General features: G+C 36.3%; 1 protein-coding gene across 1 annotated transcript in view; it reads right to left on the bottom strand.

Moving 5' to 3' along the window:
* The window catches only part of LOC123566098 (synaptotagmin-11-like), a 28,834-nt gene extending 17,561 nt beyond the window's left edge, over positions 1-11,273 (bottom strand). Inside the window, exon 1 of the mRNA XM_045359955.2 lies at positions 11,119-11,273. Coding sequence (XP_045215890.2) covers positions 11,119-11,173 — 55 coding nt within the window. The 5' untranslated portion in view covers positions 11,174-11,273. The remainder of the gene's footprint in view (positions 1-11,118) is intronic.
* Between the last annotated feature and the right edge of the window lie 14,277 nt (positions 11,274-25,550).

Below are 25,550 nucleotides of genomic sequence, written 5' to 3' on the forward strand. Positions count from 1 at the left end.
CAATATTACATGTACCGCTTCAGAACAAGTGCATATATCCACATACAAAGTTAATAACCTATACATATTGACGTTTCTTATCAGGTGTGTGTCGCCAATTGTGACGTCAGTTTCATGGATGTCATCACGTTTTTAAGTTCTTTAACTAGGACATTTTCAGTTCAACTCTAGCTAAAGAACAAAATTTATATCGTTGCTATAATGAATAGTACACGTGTAGTAATTATAAAAAAAAAAGATTTTTAGAATTGCATCGGGAACTATGCATTCATTCTTCCTAAAGTCGCGCTATGTTGCTTAGTTTCTTCATGTGCTTCTAAAGAATCTTATTACAGACTTTATAACAATTAAAGTGTGCACATGTAATAGTATAACTCAACTCCTAGCCACCTCGTACATATTGCTTTCATTTGGACAAAGATATTTTGGGGATACCATTAAATGATAAAAAACTACACACTTTGAACAAATTCTGATTTTCAGTCATAGACTTGCTGGTATGTTTTACTCGAATATAGGCCTAAGTAATGCGTTAAGTCACAAGACTTCGGTGAGTGTCAGTAACGCTTGCCTGTGTTGCGTTTAGAGTTAGTAACATCATCGGTTAGAGTGAGAAACATGATGTTAAATAAATATTGCGTGTTTATGATAAAGCAGTTGCAGAAATATATTTCTAAGATTAAAACTGGCATTGATTTTAATCGATCAATGACTATGTCTGTAAATATTGCTTTTAAAAAAATGTAGTATATTGTTTTATTCTGGAAATAGCAAAATGCTTTTATTTTCTTAATAACAGACGCCTGTTTTAAAAATCTAAAAGTTTTAATCAATCTATGCAATTACTTTTGGAATCTGAATTCATGTTCATGTCAAGACACAAGTAAATATAATCAAAGTAATTAATATATATGAAAATTATATAAGCCGTGTCATATTGAGCGCGTTGAGATATGTCACATGATATCGTTTAGACATGACTTGCGTTGGAACGTAGTTCTCACGGAGTGAACAAGGCTATTTGCCGATGTCAGTTCATTAGTGATTTCATCCAACGATATAAAGATATAAACTATCGAAACCGTTCTCAATACCGATCTAGAAAAAATCAATAAGTGGTCGAAACAATGGCTAGATAACTTTAACCCTGACAAGACAGAAGTAATGTTTTTCTCCTCTAATCAAGAGAATAATATTATAGTAGACGCAACTTGACCCCGATGATTGACCTTTATATTATAATACATAATGAGGCACAACCTATTATTGAAAAGGAGTGTACGTAAAACACGAGCTGCATGAGAAAGTGGAAATATAAATTTGTGAAATTATAAATTAGTGTATTGGAAAGTTTTAACTGATCAAATGTAAGTATAGATACTTTGATAATGTCCTGCAAACAAACTAATTCCATATAAATATACATGGCTACCCTGATCATCCTTTATTTCTACAATGAAATAATCGATATGAATAATCAGCCGAAGGTCAACCATCTACTATACACTTGATTTTATTATTAATGGTTATTATACCAGATTTATACAGCGCCCTTTTTACGATAAACACGTTCAAAGGCGTTTTACATATAGCAAGGCGCGAAATTCATCCTCTACTAGTACAGACACAGAGCGTTCTGACCAGAGGGACAGAGAGAGAGAGATAAAGCCCTCTTTGCGAATATACAGTCTGGTTCTTTATCGTGCCCGGTGTATAGCACCGATACACGCGAAGCCGTCTTTCCTGGGAAGAACCAGTACAGACCTCTAGTTAAGTGCACTCAAGAGCATCTCAGAAATTTCCAGTGCCTGGACCGGGATTCGAACCCCGGACCTCCGGATTGACAGTCAAGTGTGTTACCACTAGACCACCGGCCCACCGTCATAAACAGTAGGCCTAACACTTTCATATGATCTAAATAGCATAACCATATCAGCGTCAGAAGTCCTTAGTTCAATGCGAGCTTTAAAATTCAAATTAAAACGGTCAACTATATGTCAGATTTATATATATCTTACATGCGTTCTATATTAGAAAACGCGTCCATTGTTTGGGACGGATGTACCGTGTATGAAAAACAATCAATTGAACAACTACAGTACGAGGCTGCCCGAATCGTCACTGGCTTAACTAGATCTGTTTCTATAGAACGTCTAATAAAGGAAATTGGTTGGGTTTCTCTTTCGGATAGACGCAAAATACAAAAGCTCGTCGTTGTATATAAAGCTGGAAATTGCATTTTACCTGAATACTTAGCAAATATATTTCCGCCAATAATATCCGAGACAACCCATTATCCTTTGAGAAATAATACCAATTATACAACTTTAGCACGGCGTACTCAGTTGTTTAATACATCTTTTTTACCGTCTTCTACTAAATTATGGAATAATCTCGAGCCGGAAATAAGAAATTCTCCTTCTTTAAATATTTTTAAATAAAAATTAAAACAAAAATATAGAGCAACAGTGGAACCAAAACATTTTCTCTGGTCAAAGGAACTTATCAGTATTACATGCTCGTTTAAGCAACAAATGCAGTTTAAATGATGACTTGTTCAGAAATCACCTAAGAGAAGATTCTTACTGTCAGTGTGGTTCGAATACTAAAAACGCTGAACATTATTTTTCCTCTGTAAACTATTTAAAGAACAGAGAATTACTCTATTCCGTGACACAAGACCATATCATCCACTGAATATTAATCTTCTACTATTTGCCCGCAAAAACCTACGATACGTGTACAGCTTAGTTATCTTTGAAGCTGCACAAAAATTTATCAAACTGACAAAACGTTTTAATACAGAATGATTGTTCTTATCTCAATACAACACAATTTAATTGTTCCGAGTACTTATAACAACAACCCTGTAGCTCACTATTAATACTAGATGGAATTTAGTAACTTGGGCACGAGGCCAGGGATGGTGACCGGTAGGGGGAATGGGATCTCAGTACCTTTGCTTCAGTATACCAGTATTTTTACTTAATAAATTTTACTTTTTACAGTTCACATTCTCAAATATGTACCTTTCAAACTAAGATTAAATGACAAATAACATTTAAATTATCAACTGCATATACATGTAAATAATTCTGTGTCGCCATTCTTGTATTTTTCTGTAATTTTCACTAGTGTGAAGGGCATAAGTTAATGTAATGTTGGGGCCTCCGAGGCCGAGTGGTTAGAGTCGTTGACTTCAAACCATTTGCCCCTCATCGATGTGGGTTCGAAACCTCATTTGGGGCGTAGAATTCTTCACGTGAGAAAGCCATCCAGCTGGCTTACGGAAGGTCGGTGGTTCTACCCAGGTGACCGCTCGTGATGAAAGTATGCACGGAGGGGCACCTGGGGTCTTCCTCCACCATTAAAGCTGGAAAGTCGCCATATGACCTAAAATTGTGTCGGTGCGACGTTAAACCCAACAAAATAAATAAATAATGTAATGTTGTTAGAACTTGTCGCCTAACCCGTTTGCTTTTGTATTGTTGTAATTCTATGTATCTACTTGCATGTATATATAAGCAAAAATATGGTTAAATCAACAGCTTTGATGGTAACAGAGATATTTGCTTTTATCAAAAACTTTAACCAAAAAAAATAAGTTAAAGGGGGCATAATTCTGTCAAAATTCACATCAGAGTTATGGGGATTGTTTCTCCTGGTGTAGACTTTGATAGTGAGTAACTATTTTAAGTTTCAAGTCAATAGCTTTGATAGTAACAGAAATATTTGACTTTATCAAAAACTTCAACCAACGGCGACGCCGACGCCGACGCTGAAGCGAGTGCAATAGCTCTACTTTTTCTTCGAAACGTCGAGCTTAAAAGAACCATAACAGAGCTAAAGTCCTTGTCCTAGTTATGTAGTCTTGCCTACATAGGTAGACTATCATGGTTAATAAATGGTCAAAGTTTCAAAGCCATATGACCAAAAAGTTAGACAAAATATGGACAGGTATGAAAATTTTTACTGATTTCCAAAGTCCAAAAAGGGCCATAATTCAGCCAAATAGTTGACAGCGTTATGTACTCTTGCCTACAGATGGAGATCATGACGATAAACAAGTGTTCAAAGATTAAAAGCCACATGTCAAAGAGTTTTGACAAAACGTTGACTTGTACGAAAATTGAGCCAATTTCCAAGTCCAAATAGGGCCATAATTCAGTCAAAATACTTGACAGAGTTATGTACTCTTGCCGCCTACACATGGAAATCAAGATGTTAAACAAGTTTTCAAAATTTGAAAGCCACATGTCAAATACTTTTTGACAAAACATCGACTTGTACGAAAATTGTACCAATTTCCAAGTCCAAAAAGGGCCATAATTAAAAAAAAAACAAACTGAAACTGAATAATTTGATTAAACGCCTGTTTTTATACAATGATATATTCAATGGCGTTGTACTACTGCTACTGCTACTACTACTACTACTACTACTACTAATAATAATAATAATAACTATTATAACAATATTAGTAACAACAACAATAATAATAATAACAGCCTTATTGTAACAAACAGTCATGACCGCACCCCTCCTCTTGAGGTCATTTTACCCCTATTGCGAATATCAGTGCTTAAAGCACCACATGGTACGCCCAGACGAGCTGCATATAAAGGTTCAAACCCCCCGGTTAATGGTGCCATCATATACTATTTAAGAAAGAAATTCAGCCAAAATAGTTGACAGAGTTATGTACTCTTGCCTACAGATAGAGACTGTTATAATAAACAAGTGATAAAAGTTTCAAAGCCATATGTCAAACAGTGTGTAAACACAAAATATGAACTGGTACGAAAAACTTATCCGAGATTTATAAGTTAACAGGGGCCATAATTCAGCCAAATTCCTTGATGGAGATACTCTTGCCTAAAACTGGACATGGTGATGGTACATAAGTGTTGAAAGTTTAAAAGCTTTATCGCAAAAAGTTTTGTCAAAATGTGGACTGGTACGAAAAACTTAACAAAGGTGTGACGCCGACTTCAGCGCCGACGCCGTGGTGAGTAGGGTAGCTCTACTTATTCTTCGAATAGTCGAGCTAAAAAAGTAAATAAAAATTGAGAAGTATGGGTGCCCGCAATCTTCATAAGTTCGAAGAAGGATGGCACGTACACAATTATATACACTTCGTGGACGATGTCATATACGATGCGGAGAATGATGCGGAATAACTGTTCTAAGTTTGAATCAGATCCATTCAGTAATAACGGAGATAGATTGAAAGTGAATCAAAACATTAACCTGAAATTCATGGAATATCTCAGAGTAATTATTCTTATGTTTAAGTTTTATAACGCGGGTGATGATGTAAAACAACTATTTGAGCCGTGCCATGGGAAAACCAACATAGTGGCTTTGCGACCAGCATGGATCCAGACCAGCCTGCGCATCCGCGCAGTCTGGTCAGGCTCCATGCTGTTCGCTTTTAAAGCCTGTTGGAACTGGAGAAACTGTTAGCGAACAGCATGGATCCTGACCAGACTGCGCGGATGCGCAGGCTGGTCTGGATCATACCCAACTTTTTTCTTCTTAGGCGTCTTATCAAGCCATCCGCAGCGGGGTGCGAGAACAGCCGCCGCAGAGACTTTCCGATATCAGACAGACCTGAGATTTACATTGAAATATAGAAGGATTAAATTTTGTTTCGACCATTCTTATTTCCTGTTCTGATATTTAAATTTATCACTGTTCCTACCATAAAATTCATTTTATTATCTTTCCACTGGTGTATTTTTTATTAATGTAACACTATTTCTTCTTGCTTCCAATTTCATTTGAAACCAACCATAGTATTTCCCTATATAACCTATATAAAATGCAAGCAAAACACGTTTTTCGCTAACTTTAAAGGATATTTAAAACTGTTTCTCCTCTGAAACAATTTTTATCACTGTTATGACGTGAAAGTATAACAAACAAAGAAAATGATGATATAAAAATATTTAAAGTAATTCAATAGCATCTTGCTTCCATTTGCATTCAAAAACGGCTAAAATTGCACTTTAGCCACTCTGCCCAAAATGTCCGAGTTATGTTCGGTTAGCTGATAAGATTCTCGGTCTTGCTTGAAGTATTCCGTAGTAGAGGCAAATATATTAGAACTATTATAGCTGGAATACCATTGTAAAGCTTAAGTTTTTTGGCTGATTGTTTTAAAAATAAAAGATAAAATATTGCCTTTATCCCATTTTTCGTTACATATCGTTTATTTTATGTAAAAAAAGAAAATGGTGTCCAAAATTACTATGTATTTCGGTAAAAGTCAGTCATGTGTCATTGTTACAGCCAAAAAATGTAAATTGTCTCAACCACGTATCATTGAAATATTCGATCTTAGAATATAATAGATTTAAAATGTCAAAAATTACAGTTTATAGTTTTGTAAATTGTACATCCACGCTTCACTGTGACTGACAGAATATATCGGTTGCATTTTTGTAAAAGTGAAATTAGTGCGTGCGAAATAAAAAATAGTACAAATGTATAACGTGCAGATTCAGTATAGAAATTAAACAAAATCAGAATTCTAAACTGTTTTTACAGAGTTTTCGCTTCCATTACTATTTATCAGAATCGGATCAGTGCATAACAGAATAAATCACAGCTATATCAACATACGACTGTATTAATTTTACGTACATAATTTTTATGTATTACCAGATTGCTATATGATATAATGGACTAACATAAATTTAGCACTACTGGAAGTATATAAAATATTCTATTGATTCGAGTGTTTAATTGTAATTATCATACAGTCGAACAAATAGTTGTCAAAACTATTCTAAGTTTAAATGTGAACAGTGGCTTGACATGATATATCTTTTAACTTGATATCTTTTTATTTAAAATAGATTTTAATATTACAGTAATTTTGATTTTAAAGTAAAATATCATATAGCATGTTGGCTGTTTTGCTAATTATATATAAGGGTGTAATGTGTTTCTGATTAATAGCAAAGTGTTAAGTATAGTAGCTGTCAGCATGACAATATGATAAAACTTATGTTAACACAGCAGGTATCCGCGCCTGTATAAGGGTCAGCTATAAAAAGAAAAACTTCATGATGAAAAGAAATGAAAGAAAATGAACTGGATGTTTAATTAAATCATCATATTTCTATCCTAAAAATATATCCTAAAACGTTGACTTTTTCGGAAATGATTGAATAATTTTGATCACAGAATTGCGAGTTTACACAACTGCATGCAGTGTGTGCTATCCATACGGATATATACAACCAGATGTTCTGTTGCGCAACATGTCATACTTGATTAACTAACTAAATGCAAATGCGACAGTGGTCTGATAAACCTAAAATTTTAGTACTTAAAATTATGTGACCGGTACGTGTCTTATATTTTTATTTCTTTCTGTACTGTTACATATTGTAAATACATGTGTTTTAATTGCTGCAAGTTAAAGTTTCCACAATGCCAGACTGCCTTAGTCCATTTCATAGCCTGTACTCAAAAATGAACTTTCATTTAATAAAATCGAAAGAAAGCTTTGACGCAAAATGTTATTTTAACACTAAATGTTACAAATCGAGTTTTAAAAGCTTTTGATGAATAAAAATTTTCTTATCCGGATACCTTTACAATTTAAATGTTTATAATTAAAATTTCAATCACATATCACTGATGAAATGATATTTGTATCATTACAGTTCATATGATCATAATTACATCATATCTGTTCATAAGGTTGGTTATTATTTGAGGTGATCATGAAAATATTTTATCCTGTAAAATTCTTGCATTAATTATACGGACTCCCATTTCGTCTTTCCTTTTCTTGTATAGATGATAATAACACTGTTTATTTGTGAAAAGTAGCCTGGGTTCCAGTCGGTTGATTTTTCATGTGTTTCTGTTCTACTGTTAGAAACTAAACGGGCCAGTAACAGCAACTTTCTCATACACATAAGATAGCGCGTATGTTATGACAAAGCAAAAAATATCACCGAGTGAATCTCAGGCTAGGTGATAAGATACGTTATGTTACCAAACGGGTAGATAAGGGGAGAAACTCGCATATCTAATTCTTCTTATCAACGGTAAATACAGGGTACTGTCCCTTGATGAAAGAAGACTTTAGTTTGACATGCCATGCTGGTCGCAACCCCACTATGTTGGTTTTCTCATGGCACGGCTCATTTTAAGCTTAAATCAAATTCACGTTGTTAAAAATAGAGAAAGAGTGAAATGCATTAAAAATTTAACCTGAAATTCTAAGTAGAAAGGGGTACAAATCATAAGTGTCGGTACAAGAGTATTGACCATTGAGCGTGTGATGCGGATGACGATGAGGAATAACTACTTTAAGTTTGAATTATATCAAGTAAAATGATGAAGCGAAAGGGCACCAAAACTTTAACTAAGGTGAGGAGGAGGGTGTCAGCGCCGGTTCGAGTAGGATAAATGTCTATATACTTCATAAAGGCATGCTTGAAATACAAGCCTCCGCTATACCTCTAAACACGCCTTCCTTCTGCTTTGTAAGTGAAGAAAGAAATATATAAAAAAAATTCCTGCTTTTCATTCAAGCTTGAAAACCGACGCTTCTTCGTTCTAGCGGTTTAAAGAGAGGAGATCTTAATCAACGTGTTTTCGGCGGCTTGTTCATTTCAGTCTTGCAAAACAATAAAGCAAGGTCCCATATCAAATACTAGAAATTTAACATATTAAGGCATCGCCTACAGTGGCAGCCATTTGAGTCAAAATTTTACATGGAAATTTTCATAAAAATAAAAGATGACTAAGTGGTAACAAGAAAGTCAATAAATTTGTCATAATTATGTTTTAAATACCTATGTGAACATATGCAAGTAGAAGGGTGTGCATTTTACTACCTGTTTTATGCCTTTATTCAATATTTTTCTATGACAAAATTTTGCAATTTTATCTGCAGTCAAACTCAATATTATAGGATTATGTATAGGTTTACCTGGCTACCTGTGGTCAGTAATGCATGTACAAACAACATTTTAAATTAGATTTACATGGGGTTGTCTTTTTATGTCTAATGCAATAACCAGGAAGAATTTCGACAAAAATCCGTAGGAGTTTGCAGTATACATATTGTACTATGAAATTAACTAAATTTTGTCTTTGTAATATTTTTATATTGGAGTTCTACTGCACATTAAATTTCAATATTTTGGGGTAAATTTTCGGTCTAAACGAGACTCAAATATTTTACAAGCGGCATATGTTCTATAAATCATCATATGCTCCTTATGTTGATGATAGTTTGACCAGCTGTTAAGGCTTTAGTGCAATTTTCAAGAGAAAAATACTCGGCCTGAAAATATGAACTGATACCGAACTGTGACTGTGGCGGTGCCTTTAGCCATTTTAGTTTTCCGTAAAGTATATAGAGTGCTTCTTATTTCTAGGTGATAAAATCGCTGATTTTTTAACAAATAGCTTTTTTGTTGTTATGTTAATACATTGTATACTTCCTGCCGTAATGTTTCTTTTCCCTTCGGCACGGTGTCATTTTTCTCTGCTCAATCCTATAGAATATCCCTTAAGGCACATTCTTTAAAGTTAATTTGAGATCAGTTCAGATGAAACGGTGCATAAGAGAGCATAACTTATTGATATATATGTAAATGAAAAGCATATTAATAAATGCACAGAAAATTTGTTATGTCTACTGGAGACAGCTAGTTCCAAAAATATAATAAAGATTACCACAGTGGCTCAGACGGTCGTAACTTCTAGAGGTAATGCAATTACACCTCTGACACAATGTTTATAGTCGTTTGAGGTAGATATCTTCTTGTCAACTTGACGTGTAGACGTAAAAATATCATGAATAAATCTGTTGTTATTGTAGTAATTTAGAACGCCTATGTTTGTATATAACTATGCAGAAATTTGGAAATTCTTGATATTAAGAATTTGGAAAGCCTAAGCTTGAACACATCTGTCGATACTTCAGTAAAGCCTAAGCTAGAATACATCTGTCGATATTACAGTACTTTGGAAAGCCTAAGCTTGAACACATCTGTCGATACTTCAGTAAAGCCTAAGCTAGAATACATCTGTCGATATTACAGTACTTTGGAAAGTCTAAGCTAGAATACATCTGTCGATACTTCAGTACTTTGGAAAGCCTAAGCTTGAACACATCTGTCGATACTTCAGTGGAAAGCCTAAGCTCGAATACATCTGTCGATACTACAGTAATTTGGAAAGCCTAAGCTCGAATACATCTGTCGATACTACAGTAATTTGGAAAGTCTAAGCTCGAATACATCTGTCGATACTACAGTAATTTGGAAAGCCTAAGCTCGAATACATCTGTCTATGTTACAGTAATTTGGAAGCTTGAATACATCTGTCGATATAACAGTAATTTGGAAAGCCTACGCTTGAATATATCTGTCGATACTGCAGTAATTTGGAAAGTCTAAGCTAGAATACATCTGTCGATACTACAGTAATTTGGAAAGTCCAAGCTTGAATACATCTGCCGATACTACAATACTTTGGAAAGTCTAAGCTCGAATACATCTTTCAGTAAATTGGAAAGTCCAAGCTCGAATACATCTGTCGATACTACAGTAATTCGGGAAGTCTAAGCTCGGATACATCTGTCGATACTACAATACTTTGGAAAGTCTAAGCTCGAATACATCTTTCAGTAATTTGGAAAGTCCAAGCTTGAATACATCTGTCGATACTACAGTAATTCGAAAAGTCTAAGCTCGAATACATCTTTCAGTAAATTGAAAAGTCCAAGCTCTAATACATCTGTCGATACTACAGTAATTCGAAAAGTCTAAGCTTGAATACATCTGACGATACTACAGTAATTTGGAAAGTCCAAGCTTGAATACATCTGTCGATACTACAGTAATTTGGAAAGTCTAAGCTTGAATACATCTGTCGATACTACAATACTTTGGAAAGTCTAAGCTTGAATACATCTGTCGATACTATGTTAATTTGGAAAGCCGAAGCTTAGATATATCCGTTGCTATTACAGTAATATGAAAAGCCTGAGCTGAAAGTCCAGAGTCTGAACTAGAGTTGTTGAGTAAAAGCTCCTGTTTGGGAAAATTTCAGAAACATAAAACTGGAAAATATATTTACCACTAGCGGACTTCGTTACATTAACATCCAAAGCAACCATCTTGTTAGAAAACATCCCAGTTTGTTACCATAATTCTATCAGTGGTCAGTCCAAAATATTCGCATGTACACAAGGCATAATCTCAATAAAGCTGTTACTAGGCCCCTACGGTCACACCCCGAGCTAAAGATTGTTTGATCTTTACTCAGGGATTAAAATAGTATTGGTCATCAAGAACTGAGACACGGCGGTGACGCTATATATGCAACGGTTCCGTTGATTGTCCCCTAGCGGTAAAATAACCTTTTGAATAACTAGAGCGGGAAAAAAACATGAACTGGATTTGTCACTTACATGATAGAATGTATCGTGGAATCTGTCAAAACATGAAGTTTTAATCCATCAAGTGTTCATAACATGGAACCTGTGACCTACGGATTTTATCTTGAATTTTGAGGATTTCGGCACATGGAGAGCACGAGTATGTTTCTGGAAATTAACATTGACTGATAATTGAAACATCAACTACATTAGTTAATTGTTTATACACATGTCCATGCATTTCATCTTATTCTTGATAAAATGGTAATAATTGCTTTAAGATAATATAGCGACAAGAAACGAGAAGCCTTTAAGGTGGAAAAGACGTGCGTACCTGAAAAAAAAGAACTTATATGTTTAATAAGGAGATTACTTCTAAGTCCAGATGTTTTGATTGCAACGAAACGATTTTTTTCACTCTATTTCAGCATGATTCTGTCAATGTGTCACACAGGTAAGGCACGTATCCCGTTTTAGTACGTCGAGAAATATGCACTCGTTCTTAACCGGAATAAAATTGCGTCCCTAAAGTCGCGAAATGTTTTCTGCTGCAAAACTTGTGTACGTCTGTCTGTCTGTCTGTCTTTCTCTCTCTGTGTGTCTCTGTCTCTGTCTAGCTGTCCGCCTGTCCCCGCCCCGCCCAGCCCCTCCCCGCCCTGCCCATCTACCTATTTAAATAGTTTCGCTTGACCACTTTTAAAAAGAGCCAGAGCTAAAATAAAAAGAAACATTTACGCGTCTTTTTTTCATGTACCGCGTGTTGAATTTTCACCAAACTCTCACGGAGTTCATTCAAATGTTGTTAGGGGCCGCCAGACCAAAAACAAAAAAAAAAAAAACAAAACAAAAAAAACATAAAAAACTTTAAACGACCTCCTTTGTAGCATCCTTGTATGGACCCGTCTTATATTCATGTTTGTTCCTTTCAGAGGAAATTAGAAAAATCTACTATTTCTTCGTTTGAGTCAAACTAACGGATCTTCACCATACTTGGTTAGAAGCATCCTTGTTTGGACCTCTGTCAAGTTTGTTCTATAAGAATCTTTCACTGGTTGCGGGTAAAGATGGGAATATCCGGCACGAGGGTAACTGTTTAGGCGGTAACGAGGCTTCTGTCGAGTTATCGCCTAAACAGTTACCCAAGTGCCGGACATTCCCATCTTTACCCGCTGCCAGTGATTGATTCTTTTTCTTGCATGCCTTATTCTTCAATATGTAGAAGATATAAAGAAAAACGAAGGTTTTTCTTTAAGGCGCTATTTTGTTATAGTAAAGGCGCTATTTTGTTATAGTAGCGATGTGCGTGAAATTAGCCAGAGCAGCCAGAGTAGCCAGAGTTCAGCCAGAGTTCGGCCAGAGTTCAGCCAGAGTAGCCAGAGTTCAGCCAGAGTTCGGCCAGAGTTCAGCCAGAGTAGCCAGAGTTCAGCCAGAGTTTAGCCAAAGTAGCCAGAGAAGTCAAAACTCTGGTTACTCTGGCTAGCCAGAGTAGCCAGAGTTCAGCCAGAGAAGTCATAACTGTGGTTACTTCTGGCTGGCCAGGAGTAGCGAGAGTTCAGCCAGAGTAGCCAGAGTTCAGCCAGAGTAGCCAGAACTCTAGTTACTCTGGCTGGCCAGAGTTAGCCAGAGTCAGCCAGAGTAGCCAGAACTCTAGTACCCTGGCTGGCCAGAGTAGCCAGAGTTTTCAGCAAGAAAAGCCAGAGTTTGTAGGATGTTTAAAATGTTCTGGCTACTCTGGTCAGCATAGTATCCAGAATAGCCCGAGTCACCTGGATTTTTAATTTGCTTTGGTTAGTCTGGCCGGAGTAGCCAGAGTTTCTAGATTTAAAGAGCAGGCAGAGTAACCTGGTTCACAAAACATTTTCCGTCTTAGCTGAATTTGATTATGAAACTTAATATGTAATTCTATCTAAATAGCATGTTTAAACTGAATTTCAAGTTAATTACTATTTTTAAGTGGCTATTTAGAGTAGCCAGAGTAGCTAGAAATCTGGTTAATCTAGAGTAGCCAGAGTAGCCAGAACCCTTGTTACTCAGGCTGGCCAGAGTAGCCAGTAGATTCAGCCAGAGTAGCCAGAGTTCAGCCAAAGTTCAGCCATAGTAGGAAGAGTTTCTAGGAATTTAACATGTTCTGACTACTCTGGTCAGCCAGAGTATCCAGAGTAGCCCGAGTCACCAGGATTCCTTTTGCTCTGGTTACTTTGGCTGGCCAGAGAAAGTCAGAGTTTGTAAGATTTTACATGTTTTTGCAAATCTGGTCAGCAGAGTAGCCAGAGTAACCAGGTCCCATGTTCACAAAAGTTTTTCAGTCTTAGCTGGATTTGATTATGAAATTTAATAATTGAGCCGTGCCATAAGAAAACAAACATAGTGGCTGTTGGGACCAGCATGGATCCAGACCAGGCTGCGCATACGTGCAGTTTTGTTAGCTTCCATGTTGTTTGCTTTTAAACGCGTATTGGACTTTGAGAAACTGTTAGCGAACAGTATGGATCCTAACGCTCAGGGCTGGTCTGGATCCATTATGGTCTCAAACCCACTATGCTGGTTTTCTCATGGCACGACTCATATGTCATTTCTATCTAAATAGCATGTTCAGAACTGAATTTTAAGTTAATAACTATCTTCAAGTGGCTATTTAGAGTAGCCAGAGTAGCCAGGACTCTGGTCACTATAGCTGGCCAGAGTTCAGCCAGAGTTTAGCCAGAGTAGCCAGAGTTCAGCCAGAGTAGCCAGAAACCTGGTTGCTCTGGCTGGCCAGAGTGGCCGAGTAACCAGGATGTCAATTGCTCTGGCTACTTTGGTTAGGCAGAACAGCCAGAATTTCCGAAATGTCCATTGGTTCTAGCTACCTAGGCTAGCCCGAATAGCCAGAGAAAATACTGTAATACCTATTGCGAAATGACCCTTTTGGTTCTCTCAGGTTTGATTTTTGAGTGTTTTATATATATCAAGTGATTCATAAAACGGACTTCAAAGAATTGTCTTATCTTTTAGACTGCAGCCAGAGTAGCCAGACGTTCTAGGATTTTAATATGTTCTAGCTAGTCTGGTCAGCCAGAGTAGTCAGAGTGACCATGATTTCATTGGGTCTGGCTACTCTGGCTAGCCAAACAGCCAGAATTTCGAGATGGCCATTGGTACAAGCTACCCTGCTAATCAGAAATAGCCAAAGAAAATACAGTAAAACCTGTTGCAGAGTAGCCAGATTAATCAGAACTCGGTTACTGTTGCTGACCAGGACAGTCTGTTTAATAATTTTCACATAGTCTGGCTACTCTGGCTGGCCAGAGTAACCAGGAATAACTGAAATGCGCACGGGTTCTGGTTACTCTGGCTGGCCAGAAAAGCCAGAGAAAATACAGACAAACATGTAAACTATAGCCATTTTTAAAATGTATGACCCTTTTTCATAAAAATCATATTATACATGATTAGGCTGCACTAACTGTTGTATATAATTATAATGTAAATAAAAAGTTAGACCTGTTGCGTTTTGTGTGTGTGGTATATGAAGGCTGAAATTCACAAAGATTAAAGCGGACAGGTCTATATATTTATGGTAGATTGAAAGTCTTTAAAAACACGCCTAAAAAATAAAATAACAACAACAAACAACAACAACAAAGAACTGTAAGACGGCATGATTTTCGCACAAAGTTAAGAGTAACACGAAACGGAAAATGACACTTTCCAAAAAAAAAGTAACAGGGTATATGCAAAGGCTGTTTGTTTATATATACTCAGCGTCACTGAAAAATTACCACCATAATGACCCTTATATTTTAAAAATCGCACTGGACTGTGTTAAAGGTATAACACGACTACATTTTTGACGCAGCTGAGACGTCACTGGTGTAAAGATTGTCAATTCGATTAACTCCATTTGAGGCACGGGCTGCACTTGCAAAATGACTTTTTCCAGCAATGTTGACATGTACGAATTTTCTATCGCAAATCATTCATCGCACTTAAAAGTTAGTCGACAGACTAAAAGGAATACGTCAAAAAACCCAGAATATCCTTGCTAAGAATGCCACGTTTAAGGCACGATCAACGCCATCAGACCATTGGCATGGTTGACGCCGAATTTCATGTCGCGAAATTGCACGTCGTATATGCTGTTCTCACCTGACAGTCATGAAAATGGGTTAGGAGACATGATCAGACAGGGTCTATGAGTAATAAACCGCGCACAGGCCATGAAAAAGTGACGTCGATATTGTATAAATAAGTAAAGAGGTATATATTAGGTGGTAACTTTTCAGTGTACGCCGAGTATACATTGTAATAATGCTTAGGTATGTTTTCTTTTTCTATAATTGTAATTATACAAAGTAGCCTGCAAGTCTGTGGCAGAATATATCAGCATTGATATTGATATTACAGCCCACATCTAATTTATTTTGAACTGGTAGGCGTCCAGGATTTTGGACGTTTTCAATCCACTACTTTGAAAATATTTTAACAAAATATTAAATTGACTACTAAGATACAAAACAAAATTTTGATATTCCTTCAAATTTCTTCAAAAATGACTTTAGTTTCAACGTACCTCAAATCGGGTTGTACAGTTTTCTATAAGCTTATACAATGCATTCCAAATTCATTGTTCTCAGGACTCTTAATGTAAAACTAAGAAGTCGTAAAAACATTGCGAGTCCGGATATTCAAGGCTATACTATACTAGTAATATGCCTGTATCATGTCAAAAGGTATTTTTCGATACAAGTTCTTAGAATATCCTTTAACAGTTTATACAGGTCCTGGCAACTTATTTATTACACACGATGTCAACCATCCACACGATAGCTACATTTCGGTTGCCCATGGCTAAAACCAAGTTACTAATTGATATATTGCAAATACCATTTTGTATGATGTTGCACCTTTTTGAGAAACCTTGTTTAAATAATTCCGCCTCCATAGCTCAGTGACTAGAGCGTCTGTCATCTAATCCGACCGTCGCGAGTTTGAGCCTGGCGGAAACGGACATATAATGTGCCTGCCATGTTGGGGTCAAAATTCCATCATGGCGAATAAAGGCTAAGCCCGGCACGGCACGACGATTAATGGAGCACAATTTTTTAAAATTTTTGTCAATGTCCAGTTTTGAGCATGCCTTGAAAATAGCGTTGTCATACAAACAGTACAGATATTTCCCCATAAGTACGATGTTCCGTTTGGACAGTCATGACTTTTTTCTAATACTAAATCGTGATGCACAATGGTACAATGACGAAAACGCGATGGCACGATGATGAAACAACGGTTGTATGATGGTGAAACACTGGCGCGATGGTGAAATGTCGATGTAATATCGCGTTTTCACCGTCGTGTTTTCGTCATCGTACCATCGTGTTATTTCATCATCGTACCATCGCACTGTCACCATCCGGAGGTCATGCGCAGTGGTACAAACATGTTTCAGTAAAATACAGGCATTGATACAATCTCATTTTCACATTGCAATTTTACAGTTTTATTGAACAGAGCACTGAACATTTGGAAAACAACAGAATCTAAATGGTAAATTTCTTCTCTCAAAATACATTAGATACATTCATCTATTGTGACAAAAAAAAATGTGTACGGGACTACGCATTACTAAATGGAAGGCATGGTACGATGGTGAAAACACGATGGTACGATGATGATAACGCGATGGCACGATGGTGAAACCACGGTGGTACGGTGATGATAACGCGATGGCACTGTGGTGAAAACGCGATGATATGATGGTGAAAACGCGATGGTACGATGTTGAAAACGCGATGGTACGATGATTGAAACGCGATATTACATCGACATCGCAAAATCGCGATTTCAGCATCGTACCATCGCGTTTTTACGATCGTACCATCGTTGTTTCATCAATCGTGTCATCGCGCCATCGCGTTTTCGTCATCGTACCATCGTGCATTGCGGTTTAGTATTAAATAAAAAGTCACGATTGTCCAAACGAAACGCCGTACGTAACAGTGTGAAAATGGTGAAAAGTCAATTTACATTACTGAACAAAATTAATAGGTAAGACTAAGTCAGATTAAATGATATTTATAGTTACCATTATATATTGAGTGACCCTCATACACTATACTTAAATTTTTTAGCTCTTGTCACTGTGTGAGGTTTTAAGATCAACTTTTGTCTTGTCTATCAGATTGAGTCAGGCTCTTTGACTGAACTCGTACTATTCCATTTTGTATGTGAACCTTAAAAATCTCTCAAGTATCGCAAGACCCAGAGCTAGGTATTTGCAAGAAGCATTGGCAAGTACAATCTCTTTCAAAATTGTTCAAATCATGGACTTCGGGGTCATATTGGATCTGCCTTGGGGCTATAAGTTTCATATAGAGTAATATATAAATCTCTATAAAAATAGTCTTATTTTCCTTTAGGCCCAGACTATATATATTTTGTATGTAGCATGGCCTAGTGAATGCCTCTCTTAAAATTGAGCAAATCATGTCCCTGATATCAAAATTGCCCCCGCTTGTGCTAATGAGCTTGCAAAGTCTTTCAGGAAAATCTTTTAAAATCTTCTCATAAGAATTGCAATGACAAGAGTAAAGATATTTTACATGTTCAACCAATACCCCAGAGTCAAAAGGATCCTACATAAGTTTTACATAGAAAAAAACATGATATACTTACATAGCAAACATCTTTCAGAGCCACAAGGTACTAGTAAGAGCTGAAATAGTTTGCATGTAAATTAGCAAAATTTATAATGGAGTTCTTTCAAACTTGATTGAATCACCACCCCCGGGGCAATATAAGTCTCTCTCTGTGGATTATCAAGTATACTTTTAATCTTAACAATATAAGTTTAAAATTTCCAGAATACCCAGAATTTAGAGTTGACAATTACAAATTGTGAATTTTTACTATGACTGTCATATCCCACAAAGTCCAGGTAAGCGATTCGACCACAAATGTCCTGTAGTTTATACTGATATCATAAACAATTTCAGTGAATTCCATATAACTTTGAGTGTAAAATAAAGAATATTTATTTGAAGGCTTCTGTTTTGTATTTATTTAACTTCAGTGTTTGCCTTGAATTTGTACCAAATAAATTAACTTGAAGACATAACGATAATATAAAGAAATTGAAGAATAAATTTTTCATACATGTTGACAACAACCAATTCCTGAAATTTGCATATTAAAGTTGTGGAAGTTGACGAAATATTGACATGTGAACACATACACTTAAAGCGGCTTAATAACGGTATTTCATCTAAACCCTTGGAAAAAGGTAGGTACCTGTGGCATGAAATCAAAACGCAAAATGCCATTCAAAAATTGATTGTGATCACCTTATGCCATCAGACAATCAACATTTCATGTTGTATTAACTCGGTATCACTTGTGTATGAGTATGAAACGATACTCACTGTGTTCGGATTAAACAGTTATAGGACTGCTAAATGATAAGACTATTCTTTAAGTCCGTTTGATGAAACACTTGATACATGAAACACTAAAAAAACCTTGAGGGTACAAAAAAGGGTCATTTCGCAACATGTTAAAGCCTTAGAAACTCTGGCTACTCTGGCAGAAGTCCGTTTTATGAATCACTTGATACATAAAACACAAAAAAAAACAACCCTGAGAGAACCCAAATAGTCAACAATCTTCTCACACCTTTCCAATATAGCTCCGTTCCAAACATAGCTGTGAGGCTCACCTATTATCCTTAAAGAAGGAACTTTTGACAATATCCAATCTGGAAACAAACAGGTCTCATTATAATGGATTTCTAGAAAACTTTCGACAAGATTCTCTATAAAATCGTGAACTTTGTGTCGATAGAATCTCTCTATCCTGGATTCAATTTCCTTAGTAACCGTTCTCAATCTGTAGTAATTGAAGGCTCACACACTTTACCAGTTTTTCAGGGGATTCCTCAAGGTTCAGTGTTGGGTCCTTGTCTCTTTCTTTATTTTATCAATGACCTTCCTGACTCTGTTAAAGGCAGAATACGCTTATTTGCTGATGACACAATCATATACCTCAACATAGACTCGTTAATAGACTTTACAAAGTTCAAGATGATTTGACAAAATTAGAATAATGGAACGTAACTGGTCTATGGAATTCAATCCTGATAAATGGCGAAGTAATAGGAATCTCAAAAAAAAAAATATCATTTACCATATATATTACTTAATCAAGACCTAAAAACTACAGAAAATGCTTCATATCTTTAGTGATGTCTTAACTTTGAAACACTTACTGAAATATTACATCTTCAAAAGCTAGTAACACTCTCAGATTTATACAAAAATGTGTACAATTTATAACAATAATATTAAAGAAACTGCCTAAAAACAATACGTTCGCCCACAATTAGAATACTGTAACACCATATTGCATCCATGCAGAAAAAAACTTAGTATATGAGATTATTATCATTATTATTATTATTTTATTGTTATTATTACTAATCCAAATTTGTTGAGCGCCCATTTAATATAAAATATACGTTCAAGGCGCTTAACAATTAAACATTCGACATATCGCAGATATGTAGGTAAATCATAAAAACATGGCATATGCAATATTAAAACTGAAAGTGAATGATTTGATTAATGGTTATTTGTATAACATTAATCGGGATGCATGTATTCTTCTAATGTTCTAGTGTCTGCCATTAAGTTTCAAACATTGATGTTACGCTGCTTTGGTATGAGTAGCCAGAACATGTTAAAATCCTAATAAAGTCGTGTTACTCTGGCTGAACTCTGGTTACATCTGGCCAGCCAGAGTAATCAGACTTCTGGCTACTCTGGCTGAACTCTGCCTATTCTTGCCAGCCAGAGTAACCAGAGTTCTGGCTTCTCTGGCTACTATAAATAGCTAACTGAAAATAGTTATTAACTTGAAATTCAGTTTTAAACATGCTATTTAGAAAGAAATAACATACTAAGTTTCAAGATCGAATTCAGCTAAGACTGAAAATGTTTTGCGAACACGGGACCTGATTTTTCTGGCTACTCTTGCTGACCAGAGTAGCCAGAACAGTTAAAACTCTAGAAACATCTGGCTAGCCAGAGTAACCAGAGCTACTTTAATTAACCACTTGAAATAGTTATTAACTTGAAATTCAGTTTTAAATACGCTATTTAGATAGAAATGACATATTAAGTTTCATAATTAAACTTAGCTAAGACTGAAAATACATGGTACCTGGTTACTCTGGCTACACTGGCTAGTCTGGCTGATCAGAGTAGCCAGAACATGTTAAAATCCTAGAAGCTCTAGCTTCTCTGGCTGAACTCTGGCTACTCTGTTACAAACAGCCAGAATGACCAGAGCAAATGATATCCTGGTGACTCGGGCTACTGTTGCTACTTTGGCTGAATAGAGTAGCCAGAACATATTAAAAATCTAGAAACTCTGCCTACTCTGGTTGAATTATGGCTACTCTGGCCAGCCAGAGTAACCAGAGTTCTGGATACTGGATAACCTCTTGCTTAACTCTGGCTACTCTGGCCAGCCAGAGTAACTAACCAGAGTTCTGGCTACTCCAGCTGAACTCTGGCTACTCTGGCTAGCCAGAGTAACCAGAATTATGGCTACTCTGACTGAACTCTGACTACTCTGGCCAGCCAGAGTAACCTGAGTTATGACTTCTCTGGCTGAACTCTGGCTACTCTGGCTAGCCAGAGTAACCAGAGTTTTGACTTCTCTGGCTACTCTGGCTAAACTCTGGCTGAACTCTGGCTGAACTCTGGCTACTCTGGCTGAACTCTGGCTGAACTCTGGCTACTCTGGCCAGCCAGAGTAACCAGAGTTTTGACTTCTCTGGCTGAACTCTGGCTACTCTGGCTAGCCAGAGTAACCAGAGTTTTGACTTCTCTGGCTACTCTGGCTAAACTCTGGCTGAACTCTGGCTACTCTGGCTGAACTCTGGCTGAACTCTGGCTACTCTGGCTACTCTGGCTGCTCTGGCTAATTTCACGCACATATAGTAGCGTATGAATTTACGCATTCATTCATAAATTATAACACGTGAGTCATCTTACACCCCTGGGAAGGGTATAGGGAAGACCCGTTACTAATGTTGCGACAACTTGTGGGTAGACCCTTTTGCCTATTATATGTACAAATGACGTAGTTATCTGTTCATATATGTATATATTGGCAATAAAATATGTTTAAACTAATCTGTAAGATGAGTTTTTCTAGCACCGGAAAAGCACGGGAAAATACTGTCCGGCATGCAAGAAAAATGGTCATGTTTGATCCCTGTAAGGATCCGTCAGGGCTAAAAGTAGGAGAAAACGATTTATTCTTTTGAACTACTTTATGGATCTCTACCGAACGTGGTCTGTAGCATCCTTGAATGGTGTTGTCTTAAGTTTGTTCCAGTGGTACTGCTTGATAGCATCCTTGCATATATCTCTCTATTTTATGTAGCTGGTTCAGTTTATAGCAGCTTAAAGTAGAAAAAAACTCTATAAACAGCTTCCTCACATGTAATGCTAAAAAGATCTTTGCTTAACGTGGACAGTAACCCAATCTCAATACTAATAATTTACTGCAGGCCGGGGCTGCTAAAGCTAAAAGTTTCTAAAAGACTTCCCATGAACTTGATGGTCCAAATGAGCACTTACGCATCCCCTTTGTTGGACCTCTCTCACATTTGCTCTGACATTTACGCGTTTTGGATCATTACAACAAAGAATAGAAAAAACTTTACAAATCGTTAATGATCTGCTTAATGGATGATTCCAAAACTCTGCTAGCGGAGCAATGTCCTCCTCAGGTGAACGGCTTAGGTTCATTTGGGACTCTTGTTATTGGACCAGTATTTACTTTCATCGATAAATACACGCGTTGTAGGTATTATCTTAAGGTTGTCGCGAAATATGGTCGCTAATTTCATTGTTAGCTATGTGGAGAATGTGATCCAGCTGATCATGACTGGCCTGTAAGAGATCCATGGTTCAAGCATTGGTGCCCGCCCCTGCCTAATTAATGTCCCGATGTTCTTCTTCTGCGTTTTTAAATGAAGTACAGATACCTTCGTCTGGCATATAGTCCCAATGTTCTTTTACTGCTTTTTTAAAATGAAGTACAGATACCTTCGCCTGGCATGTAGTCCCGATGTTCTTCTTCTGCGTTTTTAAATGAAGTACAGATACCTTCGTCTGGCATATAGTCCCGATGTTCTTTTACTGCTTTTTTTTAAAATGAAGTACAGATACCTTCGCCTGGCATATAGTCCCGATGTTCTTCTTCTGTTATTTTAAAAAGAAGTACAGATACCTTCGCCTGACATATAGCCCCGATGTTCTTCTTCTGCTTTTTTAAAATGTACTGACATATAGTCCCGATGTTCTTCTTCTGCTTTTTTAAAAATGAAGTACAGATATCTTCGTCTGGCATATAGTCCCGATGTTCTTTTACTGCTTTTTTAAAATGAAGTACAGATACCTTCGTCTGACATATAGTCCCGATGTTCTTCTTCTGCTTTTTTAAAAATGAAGTACAGATACCTTCGCCTGGCATATAGTCCCGATGTTCTTCGTCTGCTTTTTTAAAAATGAAGTACAGATACCTTCGCCTGGCATATAGCCCCGATGTTCTTTTATTGCTTTTTTAAAATGAAGTACAGATACCTTCGTCTGACATATAGCCCCGTTGGTCTTCTTCTGCTTTTTAAAAAATGAAGTACAGATACCATCGCCTGGCATATATCCCCGATGTTCTTCTTCTGCTTTTTTAAAATGAAGTACAGATATTTTCGCCTGGCATGTAGTCCCGATGTTTTTCTTCTGCTTTTTTAAAATGAAGTACAGATACCTTCGCCTGGCATATAGTCCCGATGTTCTTCTTCTGCTTTTTCGGCGAACGCCGTCTAAATTCGTTTTCGTTACCCATGCCACGTGACTTCAGTTTGCAAATCAAACTACTTGATAACGCATTATAGATAATTTATCAAAATGGAAGATTTATGCAACACTCTGCCTGACTGGACGAGAGTGTCAATTTCATTCACTCTGTTGACTGTGCTACGCTGAGTGAAATGTAGACAAAGCGTTTATCCTAAACGACCCTATTTACAGTTTTAAAGCTAACTTTGGCTCAGTATATTTAGCAAGAATATTGATATATCTCAAAATGATAAGTATAACTTTAATAAATATGACAGAAACCTGTTCAAATACCAACATATATCAAATTAAAGAAAGAGCAGAATACGGTCTGCGTATCACATGACTAAGGGTGTGATAAGAGTCTTTTATGTAGAGAAGTGCTTTTTAAAAGATTTTCCTTGTTACAGTTGTCGTCTGTATATGAAAAGGTTTCTTGCTTTTGTGACTTATTCAGATTGCATATTAAAATGAGTACTTGTTTGCTTTGATATATTTGTTATAAATTATTTAACTGATTTATTATATATGAATATTTTTCTTTAGTATGGTATGCAAATATTGAACTCAATTGAAATCTGTTTTATTATATATATGCTATAAAATGACTGAATCTCATTACACTGAAATGAAGGTACGCTGCATACAGTTTATCTATGTGATATGACTACGGTCAAACATTGCTTATGAAACAGAAATATTGAAATAATTACAATTGTATGTTTTGCTTGACCTTCACTTTTTTATAGGTGTGACGTCATTGTCCAAAGATTCATGAATAGCGAATATGCATTTGTTAAAGCGGGATCAGTTGGCCTATTTTAGAAATAAATAAAAATAATAAATAAAAAATCCCTTGATTTTTTTCTCATGTATTCTAATCAAACTTGATTTGTAGCATCTTTATCAGGCCCGCAGCCAACTTTGTTCAGCTGGGACATTTGGCCCCTTTTAGGGGCTGCTAGAGCTAAAACTAGAAATCCCTTTATACAGCGTCTCATGAACAGCTTGGTGGATCTTTGTCATATTTGGTCTGGAGCATCATTATAAGGTCCTCTTCCAAATTTATTTATATAGGTACTTGGGCCCTATTAGGGACCACTACAGCTAAAAGTAGATATGCCTTTCTTCGCATTAACCACTAAAATGTAATGGATTTTTATGAAACTCGATGTGTAACAATATCGTAAGGTCTCCTGTAATTTTGTTACAAATGGGGATAGGGACCAATTTAGCTAAAAATATAAACACGCTTAATGACCTCTTCTCATGAACCGCTTCATGTATCTTCATCAAACTGCTGCTGTAAATATTCGTCTAAGGATAAACGAAACAAAATTGCAACCCTACGAAACCTTTGCGAAAAAATAAAAGAGAACCATTTAAATTGTTAAAGTGCGGTGTTTAGTTTTGCAATTTGAAAAATGTTAGATGAAAGATGAATGTTAGATGAAAAATTCATAAACTTCTTTCCTTATTACAATTCGCCGACCATCATTTTTAAAGATATTTCTTGTTTAAAATGAAGTACAGATACCTTCGCCTGGCATATAGTCCCGTTGTTCTTCTTCTGCTTTTTTGAAATGAAGTACAGATACCTTCGCCTGGCATATAGCCCCGATTTTCTTCTACTGCTTTTTCGGCGAACGCCGTCTAAGAACGAATTCGTTACCTATGCCACGTGACTTCAGTTTGCAAATCAAACTACTTGATAACGCATTATAAATGAAGATTTATGCAACACTCTGCCTGACTGGACGAGAGTGTCAATTTCTTTCACTCTGTTGATTGTGCTACGCTGAGTGAAATGTAGACAAAGCGTTTATCCTAAACGACGCTGTTCACAGTTTTAAAGCTAACTTTAGCTCAGTATATTTAGCAAAAATATTGATATATCTCAAAATGATAAGTAAGTTTAATAAATATGATGAAAACCTGTTCAAATACCAACATATATCAAATTAAAGAAAGAGCTGAATACGGTCTACGTATCACATGACTAAGGGTGTGATAAGAGTCTTTTATGTAGAGAAGTGCTTTTTAAAAGATTTTCCTTGTTACAGTTGTCGTCTGTATATGAAGAGGTTTCTTGCTTTTGTGACTTATTCAGATTGCATATTGAAATGAGTACTTGTTTACTTTGATATATTTGTTAAAATTATTTAACTGATTTATTATATATGAATTTTTTTTCTTTGTAGGGTATGCAAATATTGAACTCAATGAAAATCTGTTTTATTATG

The sequence above is a fragment of the Mercenaria mercenaria genome, chromosome 8 (genome assembly GCF_021730395.1).
Source record: "Mercenaria mercenaria strain notata chromosome 8, MADL_Memer_1, whole genome shotgun sequence".
Classification (NCBI taxonomy): Eukaryota; Metazoa; Mollusca; class Bivalvia; order Venerida; family Veneridae; genus Mercenaria; species Mercenaria mercenaria.